Raw genomic sequence first — 23125 nt, 5'->3', positions numbered from 1 at the left:
GCTCAAACTCACGAACCGTGAGATCATGACCTAAGCCAAAGTTGGACACTCAACCTACTAATAAGCCACCCTCGTGCCCCATCCTCTTATCCTTTTAAAAACTATTTAATTTACTGCCGTAATGTTTGGTGACAGCTGGTATATTTTTAATTTTCAAGAGCTCTTCATTTTCTACATGTTCTCATACCATTCTCTTCTTTCAAGATGGGCACAAGATCTTAACCTTTCTGGTTTTGCTCTTTCCAAAGGATATTGTAAATTTTTTGTTCTTCTTTTGCATGGTTAGCTACTTCAGTTTGCTTTTTCTTGCTTTATTGTTTTGATCTCTTCCCTATGAAGGACTTTTTCCTTGGCTGTCTTCTCCTGATTAGGAATCTTGAGCACATGGTTCGGACTTGTCAATTTTGAGTTAATTTTACTCTAAGGTAATCTGGGTGGGCCATTTTTTGGAGAGGACTACTGTCAGGTCTTTAGGTCTTTTTCTTAGTCCAGTTGCATCCCAGAGAAAAGAGTCTTCCAGCCCTGACTGGAAGGTAAGAGAATGTCTTCTAGTGTTTAGGATCCAGTTGAGGATTAGGGAAGGAAGGAGGGGAAATTCTTAGCAGTTGTAGTTCACTGATCCCACTGAGTTCAGCATCACATCTGTACCTGCGCCTTCAATAGTTCTTAGCATTGCCTAGGCCAGAAATCCTGTCTTCACCATCTTCAGAAAATAAGCCTCCAGAAGAGTGGTCACCTGACAACCCATGGCAGGGGTGAGGACCTAGGGATCTAGATGCTTTTCGAATAATGTTCACCCGATGCTCCTTATGTTAAGCTGCCTCCTCTACTTTTCATTGTCACAGTCACCTGATACAGCCAATTTTTATTGAAGAGTCTATGGAGAATTGGGTTTTTTTCTCAGCTCTATTCACTGCTGGCTTGGGTCTGTTTACTCTCATCCATCTGCTTTTTGGCTTACGCATTCTGTTCTCCTATTGTCCCTATTTTTGTTAGCATATTATTTCAGAAATTGTGTTAACATGCCACGTGTATGATATATGTGTGTTGTGATATATAATTATTAATATATACTAATATGTTCCATATTAACACATTAATACATATCCCAAACAAATATATATACATATGCACAGATATGATATTTTTATAAATGGGATCATTAACACTACAAAACCCCACCTTTTCGGGGGGGCTTGGCATAGTAGAACTGATAAATCTTTTCATATCAGCACATTCATACAACTGAATGGCTGTATCGCTATTTATTTAATTCTTGATGAAAAAATGTATTTAGATTATTTTCATTATTTTTCCTATTGTACATAATTCAACAATGACCATCGCAAGTGCCATATTTGTAACATTTCACATAGTCTCTTCTTCATATTTTCTCTTTTCTGTGGTAAATTTTATTTTTGACTTGGCCATAGATCAAATTTAAGACATTCAGGTTATTTCCAGCTTAAAAATGATTGCTGCTATGAATGCATATGTATATGTACATGCATATATAAAGAAAAATTGAGGCCACCCATGAGTGTAGAACACAGATAGCTAGGAGTCTCTTCCCTGGCATGAGATGAGCTGGGAACAGAACAAGAGGGTGGGTGATTGTTGGAATTCTGTGGAGTGATTGAATATCTCTAGAGAATAATATTTCACATTTAGGCACCAGAGATCCCCTCAAGTAAACTAGATTCCTGCTGAATCACCTAATGGAAAGCTTATCCATTAATAAGCCCTACCAATACAGTCAGGTTTTAGTAGGTCATCCTTCAGTGTGAACAGTCAAGGAGAGCTCCCACATAAAATGTGGAAACTAAGACGGAAGGAGTGACCCTTGAGGAGAGAGATAATGAAGGTAAGAAGCATATGAGTTCTCTCCGGTTATTATTAATCTCAGAAAACCCGTAAGCATCTGTAAAACAAGAACAGGATGCAGTGATAAAGTAACAGAGAACAAGAAACACCTAGAATTAGACATTGAAATTAAAATTCAGTCAAACACAGTTTGGAGTCGAGGAAAACTTTGAGAAAATGTAAGAAAGCAGTGATAGAAATGTAAGATGAGTGATACTGAATAGTAAATAGTGAAATCAGAGGGGAAGAAATGAACAGGTAACCGCGCACACCACTGTGGTTTGAGTATACTCACGTGTGTATATCTTTGTTTTTCACGCTGGGGAGAGTGACACCAGCATTACTGCTAGAATCCGCCTGAGGAATCAAGAAGCCATGGGAACAGCATGCCTGGTTATAAGTAACTAAAAAGCAGTTGGATTTTGAAAAAGCGAAACCCTAGTTTTCTTATGAACTGTCTCACGACTATGTTATTTATTTTTTGATTTGTACCTCATCACTCCGTGCTGTATTATATAGAGTGTGGCAGTTCTATCTGTCTTAGAGAATGGTGTATATGTGGTGGTGGGTTCTCCTCCCCAGTCTGCCATATACATACCAATCACTAAGATCATCCTAGAATAGTCCTCAGGTGGACAGAGGAATAAACAGGTAACTAAAAGAAGAAAAATCTCCAGAACTGACAGACACGAATCTTTAAATTGAACGAGCCTATCCGGTACCTGATAAATTCGTGAATAAAGAACCATGCCACGGTACGTTATTATGAAATTAAAAATACCAGGAATAAAAAACCACCACTATGGTTGAGGAGATAAATGAAAGTAGTGTTTTTAAACTATAAGGCAAGGGGCAGTACCTTCAAATTTTTGAAGGAAAATAATTTTCAACTTAGAATTCTGTACCTGGTTAAACTATCGATAAAACGATGAAATTTGAGAGTAAAGATGTATTTGGACACGTAAGGACAAAGAATATTTACCTCCTTGTGCCTTTTTAAGGAAAGTACTAGATGATGTGCTCCAAAACAATCTGGGAATAAACCAAGAAGGAGGAAGATGGGCAATTCACATACCTGTGGGTCTCAGTCAAGAGAAAGCAGTGAAGGTGGGGGGGCCTGGGTGGTTCAGTCAGTTAAGTGTCTGTCTCTTGATTTCGGCTCAGGTCATGATCTCAGGGTTCGTGGGACAGAGCGCAGCATCAGGCTCTGTGCTGACAGCGCAGAGCCTGCTTGGGATTCATTCATTGTCTCCCCCCCGCCCCCCCCCCCCCCCGTCCCCGTGCATGCTCGTGCTCTCTCCCTTTTCTCAGAATAAATAAATAAATATAAAAAAGCAAAAAAGAAAGTAATGAAGGGAATTACTAAGATGATAGCTGTTAGAGCAGACCCAGAGAGCCACCAAACTAAATGGAGTAGAAAGTAGGTCTTCAGGATAGAGAGATTCGGTGAATAAGGGAGCTGGATGGGGTGCTTGCCTGCATGGAGCAACTGAAATAAATGTGAAAAAGCCTTAGAAAAGGAAGATGTACCGTCAAAAGGAAGGACTTTTGGAAGCTTGGAGAAATGGCTCTATGAGGAAGGAAGTTTGTCAAGTGTGGTGCTTCTTTCTGTAGTGAACCACATTTATGTATATTATAAACAGTATATTTAATTATGTTATTTATATTATACATACATATACATATATACATATGTATATATTTTATGTTATATATATTATATATTATATAATATATATAATATTATATATATTATGTGTATATAATTATATGTATGTATATATATATATATACATACATATAAATATATGTATATTTAATTAATTTGGCTCAGGTCATGATCTCACAGTCTGTGAGTTTGAGCCCCACGTCGGGCTCTGTGCTCACAGCTCAGAGCCTGGAGCCTGCTTTGGATTCTGTGTCTCCCTCTCTCTCTGCCCCTCCCCTGCTCATGCTCTGCCTCTCTCTGTCTCAAAAATAAAAACATTAAAAAAAATTTTTTTTTAAATAATTAACTGAAGATAACTATATATGGAAAGTATGGCAGGAGATAGGAGTATTAATACAATACCCATGGCTCATTACAGGCTAAACTTCCTAAGCGAGCACATCTCTTAATTATATACTATCAGAAAACATGGTTTTGAGACTTTGGAGGCTTGGGAAGGAAGAAAAAGAGCTGTTGGTTTTCTATTGAGTTTCCATTTGTTTTTAGTCATATATGCAGTGCTTTGATAATTAAAACAGTTCAGTTGTACAGAAACACATTGAAATGTTTAAATGTTTTTAACTACCTTAATTGTGTCTGTTCTTTTTTACTTGTAGCAAACTTAGCTAAAGAACATAGGTAGTGTTGTAGTCACAATTATAAGTTCAGGAGCCAAATGACTTAGGTTTCTGTTTCTTCTCTACTTTTACTAGCTCTTTGGAGTGGTTTAAGCTCTCTAAATCCTAGTCTTCTAAACTATAAAATGGGGTTAATAATAATATACCCCTCATAGGGTTTTTGTGAGACTGAGTCAGACAGTCTATGCAAAGCATACCAAAGTATCTGGCATGTAGCAGTTTCTCAGTAAATGTTTTATTAAAATCACGATAAAAGCAATTACTTTTTATACTTAGTTGAATCCATTTACTAAAATGTACTTTCAAGAAATAAATTCTGTAACTATTTTTATGTAATGTATCAGTTACTTAAGTTAATTGGGTCTACTCTTCAAAACACTGTAGAAAACAGGGCACCTGGGTGGCTCAGTCAAACATTCAACTCTTGATTTCGGCTTAGGTCCCGATCTCAGGGTCATAGGATCGAGCCCCGCCTTGGGCTCTGTGCTGGGCGTGGAGCCTGCTTGAGATTCTCTTTCCCTCTGCCCCTCTCCCCCGCTGATGCTCTCTCTCTCTTTAAAAAAAAAAAAAAGACAAAAAACAATTTGGAAATTCATTGTTCACAAATCTTTGCCTAATCATTGCTACATTGAAAATGAAGCTTACAATTTCATATACAGACTTTGAAGTTAGAATAACCCGGGATTACATCCTGACTGCAGTTACTTTCTACTCATAAATTTGGAGGAGTTTCTTTTTCATAATCCACTTTATTGAGGTATAACCTACAAACAATAAAATTCACAACTTTTACGCTTACCATTTAATGTGTTTTGGCAAAAATATATGGTGGCGTAACTACAACCACGGTCACAGTACGCAACGTTACCATCATGGGACACCTGGGTGCCTCAGTCAGTTAAGCATCAGACTCTTGATCTCAGCTAACTTCTCAATCTCAGGGTCATGAGTTCCAACTCACGCTGGGCATGAAGCCTACCTTAAAAAAAATTACCATCGTTGTGTGAGTGTCTTAAATCTCCAAAGCTTAGTTTCATCACCTGCAAAATAACGATGAAACCTAGCAATCCAAGAGGACTGTAAACATAGGGGCTAATATATAGAGAGAGGGCCATGCACAGGGAAGACACTGCTGGTGTCCTTAATCATACTCACCGGTGTTTCTTCTTTTCTAGCTTCTGAAAGTTCTGCTGAAGACAGTGAGCAGGAGGATGAGACAGGTGCTCAAGACAGAGACCACAGTGGCAAAGAGGAATTGAAGATCGATCATTTGACCCATACCAGAAACGATCTTATTGCAAAAGAGGAACAGAATAGTTCATCTTTGCTAGAAGACAACAAAGTCCATGCAGATTCGGTGATCTCCAAAGCGGTGTCAAAATCTCCAGAAAGATTAAGAAAAGATATGGAAGGATTATCTGAAGATACGGATTATGAAGAAGACGATGAAATCACAAAAAAGAGAAAAGACGGTAAGAAGGACAGCGCAGAGAAGTCTTCAAAGCCTCAGGTCAAACGTGGTAAAAGAAGGTATTGCACTACAGAGGAGTGTTTGAAAACTGGATCGCCTGGCAAAAAGGAAGAGAAGGCCAAGAGCAAAGAATCACTTTGCATAGAGAACAGCAGCAACAGCTCTTCGGATGAAGAGGAGGACGAAAAATCAAAAACAAAGATGACGCCAACGAAGAAATACAACGGTTTGGAGGAAAAGCGAAAATCTCTACGGACAACCGGTTTCTATTCAGGATTTTCAGAAGTGGCAGAAAAAAGGATAAAACTTTTAAATAACTCTGATGAGAGACTTCAGAACAGCAGAGCTAAAGATCGGAAAGACGTGTGGTCAAGCATTCAGGGACAGTGGCCGAAGAAGACTCTGAAGGAGCTCTTTTCAGACTCGGACACTGAGGCGGCAGCCTCCCCACCCCATCCCGCCCCCGAGGAGGCGTCCGCAGAGGGCTCGTTGCAGCCGGTGGCCGAGGAGGAGGGCTGCCCCCCCAGCGCCGAGCTGGAAACACCGCCGCCGGCCGGCGCCGACAGTAAGCCCGCCGAGGAGAAGCCGGCGGAGGTCACTGACAAAAAAGCGGAATTTCCCAGCAGCGGCAGCAACTCCGTGCTCAACACCCCCCCTACCACCCCCGAGTCGCCTTCCTCGGTCACTGTAACGGAAGCCGGTCGGCAGCAGTCTTCGGTGACCGTGTCGGAGCCGCTGGCCCCGAACCAAGAAGAGGTTCGCAGTATCAAGAGTGAGACCGATAGCACAATTGAGGTGGACAGTGTCGCGGGGGAACTGCAGGACCTCCAGTCGGAAGGGACCAGCTCGCCGGCAGGCTTTGATGCCAGCGTGAGCTCCAGCGGCAGCAATCAGCCGGAACCAGAGCACCCCGACAGAGGTGAGGGCCGAGCCGTGTCCGTTGGCGTAGCGTAGAACCTTCTGACGTTTCCAAGGGCTTCACGGTAGCGCTCGTTAGAGCACGAGGCGCAGAAGTGAAGTCCTTGCGTGAACGCGGTAAAAATGGAAATTGGAAGGGCGCTTTGAGTAATGGATAGCGAATGCGCTGAAAAGCTTGGGGGGGACTTACCGTCCCGTGCGTGAGCTGTCCGTGACATCCCCAGGGGACCAGAGCACGTGCTGGGCACGCACCCAGGCCCAAATCCACACCTTTTTGAAGATTCCTTATACGCTGGTTGACTATGTGGCATGAGCAGCTTCAATATATATCTGTAACGTTGTTTTCGCAATTGTAACCGATGTGCGTTTTCTCACAAACATTTTGATTTGTTGACAGACCCCTCCACCCTTAACCAAATACTGTATGTAGGGGTTTGGAGCAACCAACTGTCCAGGCACTGCTTTCCTCAGACAACCGTGTCAAACTGATTTTCAAGCCTGACTAACTTGTGTGAGTTTGTAAAGGAATTTGATGCTTTCTTAGATGCATAGCTTCCAGATTGAAGGAGCAATGTGTATGTTACCCTCCAGTAATACTTTTTTGATTTTCCGTGAAGTTGTTAAAAGTGGAAACCCAAATTAGTACTTTGAAAAGTATTGGTGCCCTTTGATTTTGCTATAGCTATTCTTGTGTCTTCATTCTTCTTACAGACCACTTCATTCAGGTGTCTTTAGATGAATAGAATATATGCCGACAGTTGGCTTTGAAACCTACTTTTTCGCTGTAAAGATAGGATGTGTACTTTATGTAACATACCGGTTTTTATTATGCTAGTTTGAGATTTTTAGCTAAGCTTAAAGAGATGTGATACAGATCAGGTGAGTTAATTCCTAATTTTCTCACACAATTTTTTTTTCCTTTTTTTCTTTTTCCAGCTTTAGTGAGATACAATTGATGGAACATTGTCACACAAATCTTGACTTAAAACATTTCTTTTTAAAAAATAAATATTGGGGCACCTGGGTGGCTCAGTCGGTTAAGCGTCCGACTTCAGCTCAGGTCACGATCTCGCGGTCTGTGAGTTCGAGCCCCGCGTCGGGCTCTGGGCTGATGGCTCGGAGCCTGGAGCCTGCTTCTGATTCTGTGTCTCCCTCTCTCTCTGACCCTCCCCCGTTCATGCTCTGTCTCTCTCTGTGTCAAAAAAAAATAAATAAACTTAAAAAAAAAATAAAAATAAAAAATAAATATTGAGTAAAAGATATAATTGCAGTTCAATTGGGATCTTCTTTGGTTTTTCACATTCACGCATACAGCTACAGTATGTGTGCCATAAAAAAGAGATACAGTAGCTTCTGATAGAAGCAGGTTAGCATTGCCCTTTTGAATCTTAATCTTGAATAGGTTGAAAAGAATGCAACTTAAGAAATACTCCTGGGGCGCCTGGGTGGCTCAGTCGGTTAAGCGTCCAACTCTTAGTCTTGGCTCAGGTCATGATCTCATGGTTCGTGAGCCATGGGATATTCTCTCTCTCTCTCTTTCTCTCTCTCTCTCAAAATAAATTAAAAACAAAAAGAAACTTTAGAAGAAGTACTCCCAAATTTAGGGTAACAGAGACCATCTGCTATACCAGAGCAAAGAGAGAATTGATCTCTCTTTAGAAATAAATTCTTGGGGCGCCTGGGTGGCTCAGTCGGTTGAGCATCCGACTTAGGCTCAGGTCATGATCTCGCAGTTCATGGGTTCGAGCCCCATGTCAGGCTCTGTGCTGACAGCTCAGAGCCTGGAGACTGCTTCAGATTCTGTGTCTCCCTCTCTCTCCTCTCCCGCTCATGCTCGCTCTGTCTCTGTCTCTATGTCTCTCAAAAACGAATGAATGTTAAAAAAAAAATTTTTTTTTAAAAAGAAAGAAATTCTTAAGCATTTATTTCATATGGCCTTATTTTAAGAAATTTGTCTACTGATACCAGAGAATTCACATTGTGTCAGAAGTAAAAATGTAAATTTTACAATTTAGATTTAGGATTTCCCTCCAGTTGGCTTACACATTTACTTACTTATATCCAGTGGCTTCCATTACTCTTTATTTCTTGCAGCTGAAAGCTTCAGAATTAAAACTCTTTTAGGGAGAAATCTGACAATTATTTTTAAGATTCTGTGCTTCAGTATAGTCATTATCTTCATCACCTTCTTTGTGTTTTATTTAAGTTGTTATATTAAAATAGCTTTAGAAGAAGTTATTGCTAAGATGTAATTAAAAAACAGTCTAGAAGTTGCAAACAAAACAGTTAATGGCCTATTCCGTTTTTGACCAAGGAAGCCATGTCTTATATACTCGACTGATATTATCGTTGGTAACAGGACTAAGAAATATTTTTTGTAGCAAACATGACATAATTTTTATCACATCTGTATCATGTCATTATAGTATTTTAATACTATAGTAGTATACAGTATAGTATTGCATTGTACTGAATAGAAACAGGACTTTATTAATCTCCGGAAAAGATAGTCTGGTAGACGATATATATATAATTAGAAATACATAGAAACACAGTAGATGCTGTGGACCAAGTTAATAGTATAGAGAAAAATGTACTGAAACTATAGTTTGGAGTAGTTGTCAAGCCATGAAGCCTGGCCGGTCATGGAAAGTCTTAGTGAAGATGTAGGATGTAGGCTAGTCCTTGAAGAAAAGGAAGACATTTATGAAGTTTCAGGATAATTTCCTACCAAGAAGGTGAAACGTTACATAGGATTATTATGCTGGATTTATAAATGGTATATGTGTTAACCAGAGCCCTGCCAGTGAAGTTACTGTTAAAATAAATAAATTGGTAAAACAGCTAAGTGTGAATTACTACTAAAATTTATCCCATTAATATGATGATATTTTAAAGTTGTTAATATCATTGTAAGCTATATCATTAATGTTTTCATCTGTAATTAAATCTTAATATTTTGGTTCTATTGAATTTTCGCAAATTTCAGTTTTTATTTTCATCATTTACCTGTTTATGGAGTTACTAGACTCATAAACTCCCAGTTCTATATTGAGAACTATTTTTAGTTTGTATCTGATTTTTCTAAGAAGGATGTGCATACTTTATTTGCTTTTTTAAAACTCTTTTATTATGTGTAATAATTCAATTAATGAAAATTTATTCTAAAAATTATAGTAATTCTATGATAATTTGTAAAGCTCATAAAGAACATGCATAGTTTGAGAATTGTTCTATGCTTCTAAAATGTGAGATTAATTTATACCTAGGAAAGCTTGATTTTATTTTGTGTTACTTAATCATTTCTTTTCCATCGTAGCCTGTACAGGTCAGAAAAGAGGGAAAGAATCTCAGGGAGGAGGAAGTTCATCAAAAAAGCAGAAGCGAAGCCATAAAGCAGCAGTGGTAAACAACAAAAAAAAGGGAAAAGGCAGTAAGTGTGAAACCTCTAATTATTTATGTATAAAAATACTGGCGGATATGTTTCCCCTCCCCCCCACCCCCCATTAAGAAAGGGGTATTCAGGATATGGGATAGTTAAATATTTTGATTTTTGTCTCTACCGTCAAAAAAATCACACAGAAGTCTTCTGATCCTAGGTAAATTCTAGGATTAAGCAGTCTGGTGTTATTCAGCAGTGGTATTGATTGCTGATGAATGACCAGGTAATCCTTTTGAAAATAATAGCCAGTGTAATGTAAACTCAACATCTTTGTTAGTTTTATGTCCCACAGTTTTTCCAATTGCCATTGTATGTATCACATATAATTGAAAGTGCTTCAATTCTATATTATTTTTATTACAGTGAAATTGATTGCTTTGTAATTCTTCAAGGCAAAATCAGACTGGAAGAGAACAATCAAGGTAGCTTTAGAGCTGTACCTCCAACAAGTCCAGTCTATTACTTTTGTCGTTCGTACCCCAAACTCTGTGTCCCAAGAGCAGCTAGAAGCAGTACTAAAGATTTAACTTTAGTAATGGCTCTGTTTGTTGACCAGCAGGAATTTATATACTGTATTTCTCCTGAGAGCTGCACATTTTATCTCTCTTTTGTAGACAAAGTGAGAAGCAGAAAATATGTAAAGAATTTTTTTTCAGGTGCCCCACACTGACCTCCTGCTGCTCTTCCAGGAGACTCCTGCCACCTCCACTGCCTGACCTTTGCTATCGGCCGGCTTGGCTGCACTTCAGTGCAGAAAAGGGTTATGCGGCCAGCTCCCCGAGGTTCTGCTGAGCCCATATGACTTCCAGGCGGTGAATATGGCGTCCCTCGGGGCCCCGGGCGGCTGTGCTCAGCAAGGCCGTGAAAGCCGGGCTGAGGCAGACCACTGCATCAGAGCGGGGCCAAGCCTTGGGTGGCTTAGCTAGCAGTTGCCAGGGCTTCCAGAGCAGCAGTGGGGGGTTTGGGGGGGATCCTTTCGAGATGTGTGTAAAGGAGTGGTGGAGTTTCTTCATTCTCAAAACACCACCGTGGGAGGAGTTGCTATCTACCTTTCCTATCTAGAATACGTGTCAGGCTTTGAAAGCCCGACTATGCCTTTTTTGGGGTAGCTGTTAGTAGATAAAGAATCAATAAATACATGCCAAATTGATCACCAATTATTTGGAATAACCAACAGGATATTTAAAGTGTTACTACACAGTGATGTTTTTGTCTTCAAGACTTTACCATTTAATGACAGGTCCTAGGAGGGCTCCTCTTCCACGAGTCAGTTAATGTATTCCTATAATTTAGCGGTATAGTGGGTATATTTAATTGTATTCAAACACTGTCCTGTAGCAGTAACAGTTAATTATATTCTCCCATTTTAATTATTGGGCTTAAGGCTTGATAAATCAGAATGAGGAAGCCATTCTCTGAGAAAAATTTAGTAAAGTTGAACTAACTCATGGAATCTAAGATAATACTTTGTATCCAGAAAGGTAATCCATGGAAATATCAATCCCATCATCTACTCATTCACATGGTTAAACAGTCAAGGTTAAGCCTTTCTGTTCCAGTACTGAGGCTTTAATCAGCAAAGGCAGTTGTAACATAATTATTTTGCAGATTTGTGAAATCCTCATAGTGAATATATTTACCAGAGTATAACTGATGGTTTATTTTAGTCCACAAGCTACGACGTAGGAGTTACTTAAGGAAAAAAAATCATTGTACACATCAAAGTTGAGAGTTCATTCCCAAAGAAGTTTTTTTAAGGAATTTCATGATTATCTTTCATTGTTTGCTTGTGGCCAGAGGAGTAGAAAAAGTGTTACATGTACCTGTTCTGTATACAACCCAAAATGTGAAAATTAAGTTGCTACAATGAGTCACTTAAAAAGATGCTGTATTCTATTTTATATATAGTAATCTACTAGAATAAAAAGCCATTCAAATCTATAATTATGATACATTTGATAGTCTACCAGGTATAACGGAAGATTAGTTTGAATGTTTTTTTAAAAAAATTATTATTGGCAATTCAGGTAAGAAGCATTTTTTGGTTTTGGTTTTGTTTTCCTAAACTGAGATGCTATTGTATTTATACATGACGATTTTCCAGGTTTCTAGGCAGGGTCTATAAAGCAAGGTATTTATTTGAGTAATAAATTCATGCAGTTAATTTTTAAATTAATTTTTCACTAAAGTCTGTGACAAATTTTTTGTTACTTTTCTGTTTACTCACGCTTTTCTTTCTACTTTTATTTCAGCAAACAGTAGTGATAGTGAAGAACTTTCTGCTGGGGAAAGTGTAACGAAGACTCAGTCAGTCAAATCGGTTTCTACTGGAATGAAGTCTCACAGTACCAAATCTCCGGCCAGGACACAGTCCCCGGGAAAATGTGGAAAGAATGGTGACAAGGATCCTGATCTCAAGGAACCCAGTAATCGACTACCCAAAGTTTACAAATGGAGTTTTCAGATGTGTAAGTGACAGCTAGTAAGAGGAAGAAGCTTCAGCCTAGTAATTTTGAGGCTAATCCCTCTGAAAAAGAGGCTGTAACCAAACTTGAGACATCATGACCAGTTGTAGTGTTGAGAGCATATTTGGATCTTGATTTGAATAAACAAATTGCTAACAGAAAAATTTTAAGGCAATTCAGGCAGATACCAACATTGAGTAGATATTTATGATATGATATTAGAAATTTGCTTTAAAACAACCTAGTCTTGGGGGTGGGAGTAGATGGGGTATAAATAAGACAAGATTTGCCATAATTGCTAATCACTGAAGCTGGGTGGTGGGTGGTATATGGGACTCCATTATTCTATATTCTCTATACTTTTGTTTATATGAGAAATCTCCGTAATAAACACTTTTTGAAAAAGATTATCCCAGCGTTTCTCACACACAGAGATATTCTTAGGAAATTGAAAACTGCTCTTTAGAGCTTTTAAAAATTTTCCTACAACTTAAAAGTTATATATACTCAAAAAAAAACAAAAACAAAAAACCAACCACACATTACACATACTCATAAAAATCTAAAGAAAGAACAAAAAGAGGCCAAAAGAGAAAAATGTATCCACAGTCCTGACATTCAAAAATATATTCAATTTTAACATTTTGGTGTCTTTCCAAGTATAAGTTTTAGTGATACATTGTGGTGATACTGTATATGAATGAGGAATTTTTAGCATGCATGTTTAGGTTATACACACGCATACATTCAACACATACCATGCATGTATTATGTACCAGGCATATATAGGCATACCTTTTTAAAAAAGATTATTTTATGTATGTATGTGTGTGTGTATTTATTTATTTAATGTTTGTTTATTTTTGAGAGAGAGAGAGTACAAGTGGGGGAGGGGCAGAGAGAGAGGGAGACAGACTCCTAAGTGGGCTCCGGACTCTGAGCTGTTAGCACAGAGCCCAACGTGGGGCTTGAACCCACAAACTGAGATCATGACCTGAGCCAAAGTTGGACACTTAACAGACTGAGCCACTCAGGCGCCCCTAGTTTATTTATTTACATTTTTGAGAGAGGGAGAGAGACAGCATGCATGTAGGGGAGAGGGAGGGAGGGACGGAGGGAAGAGAAAGGGAGAGAGAATGAAAGAGAATGAATGAATATCTTAAGCAGGTTCCACACTCAGCATGGACCTTGACTCGGGGCTGATCCATGACTCTGGGATCATAACCTGAGCTGAAATCAAGAGTCAGAGGCTTAACCCACTGAACCGCCCTGACACCCCTAAAGATTTTATTTTTAAGTAATCTCTAAACCCAGTGTGGGGCTAGAGCCTACAACCATGAGATCAAGACTCACGTGCTCCACTAACTGAGCCAGCCAGGCGCCCTTATGTAGGCATAGTTTCTCATGTTCTAGCTAGAAAAACAAATCTCAGGGAAACAAATGTTCACAAGCCTTGGTTTTAGTTTATCTGTCTTGACATTTTTCTACAACCATACTACATGCTTTCTTTTATATGGTAAAATTTTGTTTAAAAATACATACTGATGAAAGTTTTAAATTCGCAGCGGACTTGGAAAACATGACAAGTGCTGAACGCATCACAATTCTTCAAGAGAAACTTCAGGAAATCAGAAAACATTATCTGTCATTAAAATCTGAAGTAGCTTCCATTGATAGGAGGAGAAAGCGTTTAAAGAAGAAAGAGAGAGAAAGTAAGTGTTAACCTTCCTTTACTTAAACCAGCAGTTTATGACCCTACAGTTAGATTCATGTGAGTTTATGTCTGGGTCTTCGGGCAAGTTCTTTAATCGCTCTGCCTTATTTTCCTCATCTATAAAATGGGAAAGAATTTAAAGAAAAAATGATCTCAAGTCACAGGTCACAATGTTCACTTTCATGGAGTTTATAGATAGTCTGCTTTAAAAAACAAAACAAAACAAATAAGATTTCAGATAGTGAACAGCACTGTGAAGAGAGTAATGTTAAGGCAGAGATTGGATGGGTTGTGTTAGGTTACAAATGATCAGGACATGTTCATTGAGACCTGAATGACCAGAGGAAGCGAGAGAAGTTAAATCTGGGGGAAAAGAGTTCTCTTTTCTGCCAGGGCTGCCATAACGAAGTACCACGACTGGGGTCTTAAACAACAGGAAACGTATTGCTTATCTCCAAATACTGTCACGTTGGAAGTTAGGGCTTCAGCATAGAAATTTGGGGAGACACGGTGCTCAGTCCATAAAAGAGTCCTGGGCAGAGAAAACAGTATTGGAACTTTTGACATTTTGGGGCCGGGTAAGTCTTTGCTGATGGGGTGGGGGGGGGGGGCGCTGGGCAGGGGGGGCGGGGAGAGGTCTGTGCACCGCAGGATGCTTAGCAGCATCGCTGGCCTCTACCCACTGGATGCCAGCAGCAACCTACAGTTGTGACAACCAAAAATGTCTCGAGACATTTTTCAGGTATCCTCTAGGGGGCAAAATCACCCCAGGGTGAGAACATCTGCTATGAGGGAATACATTTGGTGCCTTTCGGAAGCAGGAAGGAAATCATTGTGGTGAAAGCAGTGCAAACATCAGCTAGGTAGGCAAAGGCCGACTCCTGTGGGGCCTTATAGGCAAGGATGAGGGGTGGAGATTTTATTCTAAGTGAGAGAGCTGTTTCAAAGTTTTAAACAGGGAAATGACATGGTCTATTCATAGTACTTAAAGATCACCTGCTGTGTAGAAAGCAGACTCTAGAGGGGCAGGGGTAGAAGGAAGCAGTGTCTGTCGATTAGGAAGCCCATCGCAGTGGCTTTGGGGAGCGGGCGACAGTGCCTTGACTGGGGTACTTGCAGGGAAGATGGAGAGCAGTCCGTGTTCATAGCGCTTGCTGATGGGTATGGTGTGGGTGGAGCAAAGAGGAATTGAGATGATTTGTAGGTTTCCAGCAGGAACAAATGGCTACTTGGTGCTGACTTTGGAAACCGAGGAGGACCTAGAAAAGGTAACATTGTGGGTTGAGGAACACAGGATCAGACGTTTTGTTTTCACCATGTTACTTTTTGAAATGCCTAGTAGGCATCCAAGTGGGATGCCAGGTAGACAGTGGGGTACGTAAGCTTGTAGCTCAGCGGGAAGGCAGCACTAGAGAGAAAATTTTTAAGTCATTGCCTGGCCATAGTACAGTAGTTAACTGTAAGCGGTTTGTTAAGCCCCAATACTTGAGTAGATCACCTAGAAGACAAATGTGGGTACAAAAGAAGGAGAGCTGGGGCAAGCCAGCTTTTACAAGTAGGGCTGAGAGGGAGAAGACTAGCAAGACGTGAGGAGTAGCCTTGAATGAAGAAAACCGATGAAGGTGGCCAAGAGTTGAGGAGGCCAGTGGTCATCTGTGCCAAATGCTGCTGAAAGGCCAGCAAAGTGGTCAGTGGCTGGGCCGTGCTGGAATCATCGGTGGCCTTTTTGAGAGCATGTACTGTGAGCTGTGGAGGTGCAGAAGCTGGTCTAAAGCTGATTCAGAAGAGAGGGGGAGGCAAGGAAGTAGAGATGGTGACTCTCTAGGAAAAATCTCACGTTTGCTATGAAGGGAACAGAGAAAGGGGACCCTAGGGGCAGGGGTGGGGGGACAAAGTCATTGCAAGCTTATGATTATGCTTCCCCAACCGTCCTCTGTTTCCACTGCTCCCATTCTCTGATGAAAATCAAAGCACTTTGATTTTCATTTTCTTTTTCTTCAGGAGAATGTTCTTCGTTTCCTTTTCTGCTGTTGTGATAAGTCCTATATCTCTCCACCTTTGTCTAGGCTTTTTAATTTGTGGAGAGACTGAAAGTCTGAGTCATGGAGTGATTCGAAAAGAAATTAAATGTTAATATATAGAAAGTATATACAGAAGCATTCGGTCAAAGGAAGGGGATCAGGGTTTTATTTGATAGGTAACCATTTTTTTTAAGTTTATCTTGAGAGAGAATGCACACACAAGCAGGGGAGGGGCAGAGAGAGAGAGAGGGAAAGCGATTCCCATGTAGGCTCCACACTATCAGCACAGAGCCCAGTGCGGGGCTCGATCCTGTGAACCATGAGATCATAACCTGAGCTGAAATCAAGAGTCCGATGCTTAATCGACTGAGCAGCCACCTAGGCGCCCCTCCCCTGATACATAACCATTTAAAAATAATTAAAAATCAACTATAAGCATACTATTTAAATTCTTGTGCCAGCGCTCCTTATTCTTCCATCGCCTAAGCCTTGTTAGAGTGTTTTCATGTAGTAAGATGTCTACCCAGAAACAGCTCCTCCGAAACAGTGTTTGTATGTGTGGTCACCATAGATTCTCTGTAGCAAGTGATTCTTATAAATGGATGCCTTCCCTGGGGAGTTAGCAGTAAAAGTCAGTTCCTAAATACTATTTAAAATATCAGTGGAAAATGACTATCTCAGCTGTTCAAAGAAATGCAAATCAAATAGGATACTATTCCTAGCCAAAAAAAAAAAAAAAAGTATAATTGAAACCAGCGCTAGGAAAATACGGTGAAATTTATATTTTATGCATTGCTGGAAACATTGGCACAATTATTATGGAAAACAGTTTGACTATGTATTTGGAGAACTAGCTAATTCCGGTTCTAAGAAATAGGTCCCAAGGAGAAATATGTGATGATAAAGAAGTTTGTCATGGTAATATTTATAATAACAGATAGAAATTATTTAAATTGTATTATCAAGTGATACATTGAATGGAATAAAAAGAAGTAGACATTTAAAATTTTATTTGTAACGCTCAAAATATTTATTATATTGTTGTTAGCAACAGGAAGACACTAGAATTAAATAAGTTAAAGTTCATAAATATAATGGAATACTATTCAACTTTGAAAAGAAAGGTAGATCTATATATGTACCAATATGGAACAGTCTCCTAAGGTAAGTTAAGTGTTAAAAAAAATAATCAAGAGGGGTGGCTGGGTGGCTCAGTCACTTAAGTGTCTGACTTTGGCTCAGGTCATGATCTCATGGTTTTCGAGTTCAAGCCCTGCATCAGGCTCTGTGCTGACAGCTCAGAGCCTCGGCCTGCTTTGGATTCCGTGTCTCCCTCTCTCTCTCTGCGCCTCCCCTGCCTGCATGCTCTGTCTCTTTGACAGTAAATTTCATATTAAAAATAAAAAAATTAATTAATTAATTAATTAATTAAAAAAATAAATAATCAAAAGTCAAACACTATACTATGGTGCTTCTACTTATATTTTCAAAGTAAAGTTATAGCTACACATGTTAAATTTGCATATCCTATCTCTAGAGGCTGGAGAGGACATTCCTCTAGAACAGGGATTGGAACATTTTCTGTAGAGACAGTTAATAAATATTTTGGCCTTTGTGGGCCAAGGGGCCTCCTTGGAACATTTGACCCTGCCATTGTAGGTGTAAAATCTACCATAGGCAGGAGGTAAACAAATGGGCGTGGCTGTGTTTCAATAACTTTTATATATATATAGTTTATTTAAGTAATCTCTGCACCCAATGTGGGACTTGCAGTCACAACCCCGAGATCAAGAGCCACACACTCCGACAACTGAGCCAGCCAGGCACCCTTCCAATAAATTTTTCTTATCAGAAACAGGTGAGGCAGCTCTTTCTGCCCATGCGCCTGTCCCAGTGCTTTTAATAAAATCACCTTTTTTATGCCAAACAAACAACAGGTGGGCCAGATTTGGCCTTGGGACAGTAATTTGCCAGCACCTCTACTAGAGTTTTGAAGACTGAAGCAACTGGTAACAACAGGGAAGTGAAATTTGGAGGACTTAGGAGGGTTTTCATGAGGCAGAGATTTGCTTTTCCACCTTAAATTCCTATACTGAAGGAATTTCTTTTACCTTGTGCATGTATTCCTTAAAACATTTTGTTTTTCAAATATTGGTTTATGGGGACACCCGGGTAGTTCAGTTGGCTGAGCATCTGACTTGAGCTTAGGTCATGATCTCACACGGTTTGTGAGATTGAGTCCCACATCGGGCTCTGTGCTGACAGCTTGGAGCCTGGAGCCTGCTTCTGATTCTGTCTCACTCTCGCTCTCTCTGCCCCTCCCCGCTGTGCTTCCATGGGCTCGCTCGCTCTCTCTTTCTCTCTCTCTCAAAAATAAATAAACTTTAAAAAATATTGATTTATAACAATGAGAGAATTTCCCTGAAGAAACTAACGGATGTGTCATTTGCTTTGTATGCGAAGTGCAGGAAAAAGCAGTAGTCAAGCTGTGGACCCTTTTGTTCCAACACTAAGAATCACTCTCATCACCCTTTAAATTTGTAAGAAACTCTAAACACAGAAAGATGCTGGAACTAGGAGGAAGGAAAAGATTTTTGGGTGGATTACCACTTTTTCTTATTGGATTCAAAGTTCTTTTTGATGTTTGTCTCACTGTTGCAAAGTCGATTCTTGGTTTTATTTCCGTGTCTTAATAGACTGGGTGCACAATTGTTTTTTTCCTAATATGATCGGTGTGGGAGCGGCATTCCCTGATCTGTCCCTTTTCCTTAACTGTGTATTTCAGGACTGTCTAGAGCTACTTGAGATACACTGGTTTTTCCTTTCTTTACATCATGGCATTGTGACCTTCGGGCTGCTCTTGCAGGCTTGAGTGATTTCAGAGAATACGACAGGCTTTTAGCTTACGGGGCTGGTGTTTTCTTTCTCTCTGTTGTCGTATGTACGTTTATTAAGCCTTTGGTTTGGTTTCCCCTTTCTTCAGGTGCTGCTACGTCCTCATCCTCCTCTTCCCCTTCATCCAGTTCCATAACAGCTGCTGTTATGTTAACGTTAGCTGAACCATCAATGTCCAGCGCATCACAAAATGGAATGTCAGTTGAGTGCAGGTGACAGCAGGACTTGCTAAAGCACTTTGCACTTAATGGCTGTTGAGGGCCACGTCTTTTTTTATACTGCACAGTGGCACAAAAAAAAAATCAGACAAGCACTATTTTATATTTAAAAATTGTTTCTTGACAAGCTGACTTGGCACTTAAGTGCACTTTTTTTATGAAGAAAAAGTACAATGAACTGCTTTTCCTCAAGCAATAATTGTTTCCAACTTGTCTGGGAATTGTGTGTCTGGTAACTTGAAGGCCTTCCACTGTGGCAAATGGAGGCTTTTCACTGCCTGTAGAGACAATACAGTAAGCATAATTGTTAGGTGGGCCGGAACATGTCAAGATAACTTACTGTATATGTATTCCCTTGTATTTTGTTAAAGCTGGAACATTTGATATTTTTCCATTTATTTATGAAAAAATACGAACCTATTTTCATTTGTACGAGCTAATTGTTTTTTAAAGCAAGTCACCTTAGGGTGGCTTTAATTGTATAAGTCAAGCACATGTAATAAATTCCAAACCTGCAGTTAACAGGATATTAGACATCAATCCTGGTAACCAAATATTAAAGATTCTCTTTAAAAAAAGACTGAACATGTTTACAGGTTTGAATTAGGCTAAAAGGTCTTGCAGTGGCTTTTCATGCCCCTTCAAATTGGAATGGAACTACTGTACTTTGCCATTTTTCTATAAATCAGTATTTTTTTTTAATTTTGATATAATACATTGTGTGAAAAAAGAAAATGGCTAATAAACTGTATTAAATCTTAAACAATGTATAAAGATTGTACTTAGCCAGTTCAAAGTGTATATTTATTCATAATGAATTATAACAGTTATATTTTTGTGTTTTCTTGTAAATGTTTCTTTTTCCTTAAATACAGATAATTCATTTGTATTGCTTATTTTATTATGAGCTACAACAAGAGGACTTCAGGAACAAGTAAACTGTATTAGTATGGTTCCAGGTTGTTGATATGAACTGTCTCAGAAGGATGGTTGTTATTTTAAGTATAAATAGCTAATCGGGGTGGTAGGCCTATAAAATTAAATGCCTTGTATAAAATCCAAAATGAACGCAAACTTGTTTTCACTTGTATTGACTTTATGTTGTATGATTCCAATCTCTGTTCTGTTTGGCACTTGTATTTAATTCTACACCTTTGTAAGACATTTGTATATTGCGGATGTGTTCATTCAAGCTATTTAATACCTGGCACTGTTAATACACAGTACTTTACTGTACAGACTGTTTTACCGTTTTAATTGTAGTTCTGTGTACTTTTTTTGGATGGGGCTGGCATGTTTTATTTGTTTTCTGGCAATACGACATGTGAGAATTTCGAAGCGTTTTGTTGTAGATGCTAACGTGTCAGAATCCTTTACATTCAACTTTTCTAAGAAAAGCATTTTCAGTCTTGTAGTGTGTGCTTACAGTAACTAATTTTGTTGAAAATGGTTTCAAGTTATTCAAATTTGTACAGGACTGTAAAGATTTGTTGACAGCAAAACGTTGAAGAAAAAGCTTATAGAATAAAAGCTATAAAGTATATATTAGGATCTGCAAACAATGAAGAATTATGTAATATATTGTACAAATGTAAGCAAAGGCTCTGAAATAAAATGCCATAGTTTGTGAATCCTTGATTTTGTTTCTAAAAGATTAAGTAATTTTAGTTCATTTCTGTATGTGATGATTGACTGAACATACATCTCCAGCCTGTATTATCCAGAAGGGGTTAATTGACATACCAAAAAAAGGGAATATTATACCTATAAGAATTAAAAGTCCATTAACGAGATTCAGGATTTATTAGGCATTTTTATATCTTTGTATATACACTATAGACTATTTTGCTTGAGTCTGAATATGAATATTCATTCATCACTTGGAGGTTTGTCTAAAGAAAAAATTTTTATTTTCTTTAACATGTGGAACCATTACCAGCAGCTTTTTTCTTTTTTCTGTGTTACAATTTCATTGGACTTTTATTTTTAGTGCACTCTGCCCCACTGCACATTGGAATCATCTGGACATTGTTAAAACAGTGATCAGTACTCCTGTGCCCTGTTGGTGTCGGGCGGGGAGGGGGGCGGGGTGGGCAGTGGAGGCCATCCTCCCATCCCCCCACTTCTAGACCCCCAGAGTTGTATTCAGTTGGTCTAGGATGGTACTTGGATTTAGATCTTTTTTAAAAGGTCTCTGGTGATTTAATATGCATCTGCTTTTTTCCACATTAAAAAAGATCAGTATTTAGATTTTTATGCCCCATTTAAATGAACTTTCCACCTAGAGGCAATCCTTTCTTAATAATTTTTAAGGCCTAAAAAGCTCAAATGTATAGTTTTAAAGCACCTTTGGGATGACCCTGTATTTATTGTTACAGAAATTTGTTTAATGGGTGATTTTTAAACTGTTGTAGGACGGTGCTTCCCAAAATGAAGTCTTAGAATACCGGTTCTGGGAAATGCTTTGGGAATTCATTGCCAAATATATATGCTATATATAGCATTTTTTCTTTGCAGAGATTCGGTGTTGGCATATTAAAAACCGAGAAGGCCTATGAAGAGACCCCTGGCTAACTTCCTTTACCTACTGTTTTCACTCTTACCTGATCATGAAACCCTGTTTTTCAAGGAACTAATATCACGTACTTTGTGTGTTATAGAAACAGTGATTCCAAATTTTGTTGGAATTGAGGTTTATACTCTTGGGCCTCTCTGCCTTCCTGCCTGTTGTGAGAATTCATGGTATTACCAGAATTTGACTTAAATTCTCCTCTGGTTACCTAAACTATAGTTTATCAACCTAGTTACAATGGATGGAAAAATTAAGATAGATGTTTCTTATAGTGTTCTCCAAAACCATTTTTTTTCTCCTGAAATAACCTGAGGGTCAGGTCTTGTTAATTTTCTTAAGTGTAGGAAGATTGGGGAAGCCGAAGCAGAATACGGAAGACCACTAACGTATTTTCCAAAGTATTTTTGTCTGTATCTTTCTATGAAAAGAGTCCTTATATTTTAAACTCTTCAGGGGCATTAAGTGATCTCTAAACAGTTAAAAACCAGTTCTGAACAGCAGTGGGGATCATTTTTTAACTGTCCAACCACAGCCTCTTTCATCCTAATTATTTTCCTCTAGAAGTGTGTGCTCCCTTTTCGTTCTTTGTGAGCCCATTTCTCCACCTTTCTTTTAATTTTAACCTATTTAGGGATTTTTGACTACCATCATGTTGGGTTTTGTGTCTATTAGATGTGATCCCCAAGCAGCAATAGTTTCATGGTTTTATTGTGGAAGTAATCTATGTAAGGCTTAACAAAATATGTGCTAAATTGTACAGTCAGGGAAAGCCAGTGGTTAGGAGTCTAGAGGGGGCGGTGAATGAGCATACAGGGATTATGATGACAGATGTGATGGTGACACACAGGAGCTGCAATCCTTAAAGTAACATTTGAGGGAGTTTCATCTAGAAATGGAATGTGTAGGTAAGAGTGGAGAGGAAGAGTCAGGAAAGGCCAGATGTGATGAGGTTGCAAGTGCTACGGATAGGAAATGATTCTTGGAATAATGCTAGAGAGAGTGGGGATGAGAATGGGATTGGGAGACCTTCTGAAAGAAAAACTGAGTAGAATTTCTACATTGGACTACATAGGATAGATGGAGCGAGGTGCTTGAATTGCAAATACAGACAGTTGGATTTGTCTCATCTTTTGTGAAATACAAGGTCACAATTACGGGAAGCCTAAACAAGAGACTCGGAAATCGAGACCAGAGCCAAGC

At 39.1% G+C, this 23125-nt stretch overlaps 1 protein-coding gene across 6 annotated transcripts in view; it reads left to right on the top strand.

Moving 5' to 3' along the window:
• Positions 1 to 20984, top strand: part of ARID4B (AT-rich interaction domain 4B) — a 149505-nt gene extending 128521 nt beyond the window's left edge. For 2 of the 6 annotated variants that reach the window (XM_027046921.2, XM_027046918.2), the window contains 5 exons: positions 5385 to 6599; positions 9918 to 10031; positions 12293 to 12508; positions 14071 to 14217; positions 19224 to 20984. In XM_027046921.2, the coding sequence (XP_026902722.1) occupies positions 5385 to 6599; positions 9918 to 10031; positions 12293 to 12508; positions 14071 to 14217; positions 19224 to 19351 (1820 nt within the window). In that variant the 3' untranslated portion in view covers positions 19352 to 20984. Of the gene's footprint in view, positions 1 to 5384; positions 6600 to 6995; positions 7110 to 9917; positions 10032 to 10696; positions 12509 to 14070; positions 14218 to 19223 lie in introns of those variants that run through there. The other 4 variants (XM_053207214.1, XM_053207213.1, XM_053207215.1 and 1 more) reach the window with 4 other exon arrangements.
• The last annotated feature ends 2141 nt before the right edge of the window (positions 20985 to 23125 follow it).

This window comes from Acinonyx jubatus, chromosome D2, assembly GCF_027475565.1.
Source record: "Acinonyx jubatus isolate Ajub_Pintada_27869175 chromosome D2, VMU_Ajub_asm_v1.0, whole genome shotgun sequence".
In the NCBI taxonomy this organism is placed as follows: Eukaryota; Metazoa; Chordata; class Mammalia; order Carnivora; family Felidae; genus Acinonyx; species Acinonyx jubatus.
Note: the sequence above shows the minus strand (reverse complement) of the source record. Positions and strands in the feature narration are given on the sequence as shown.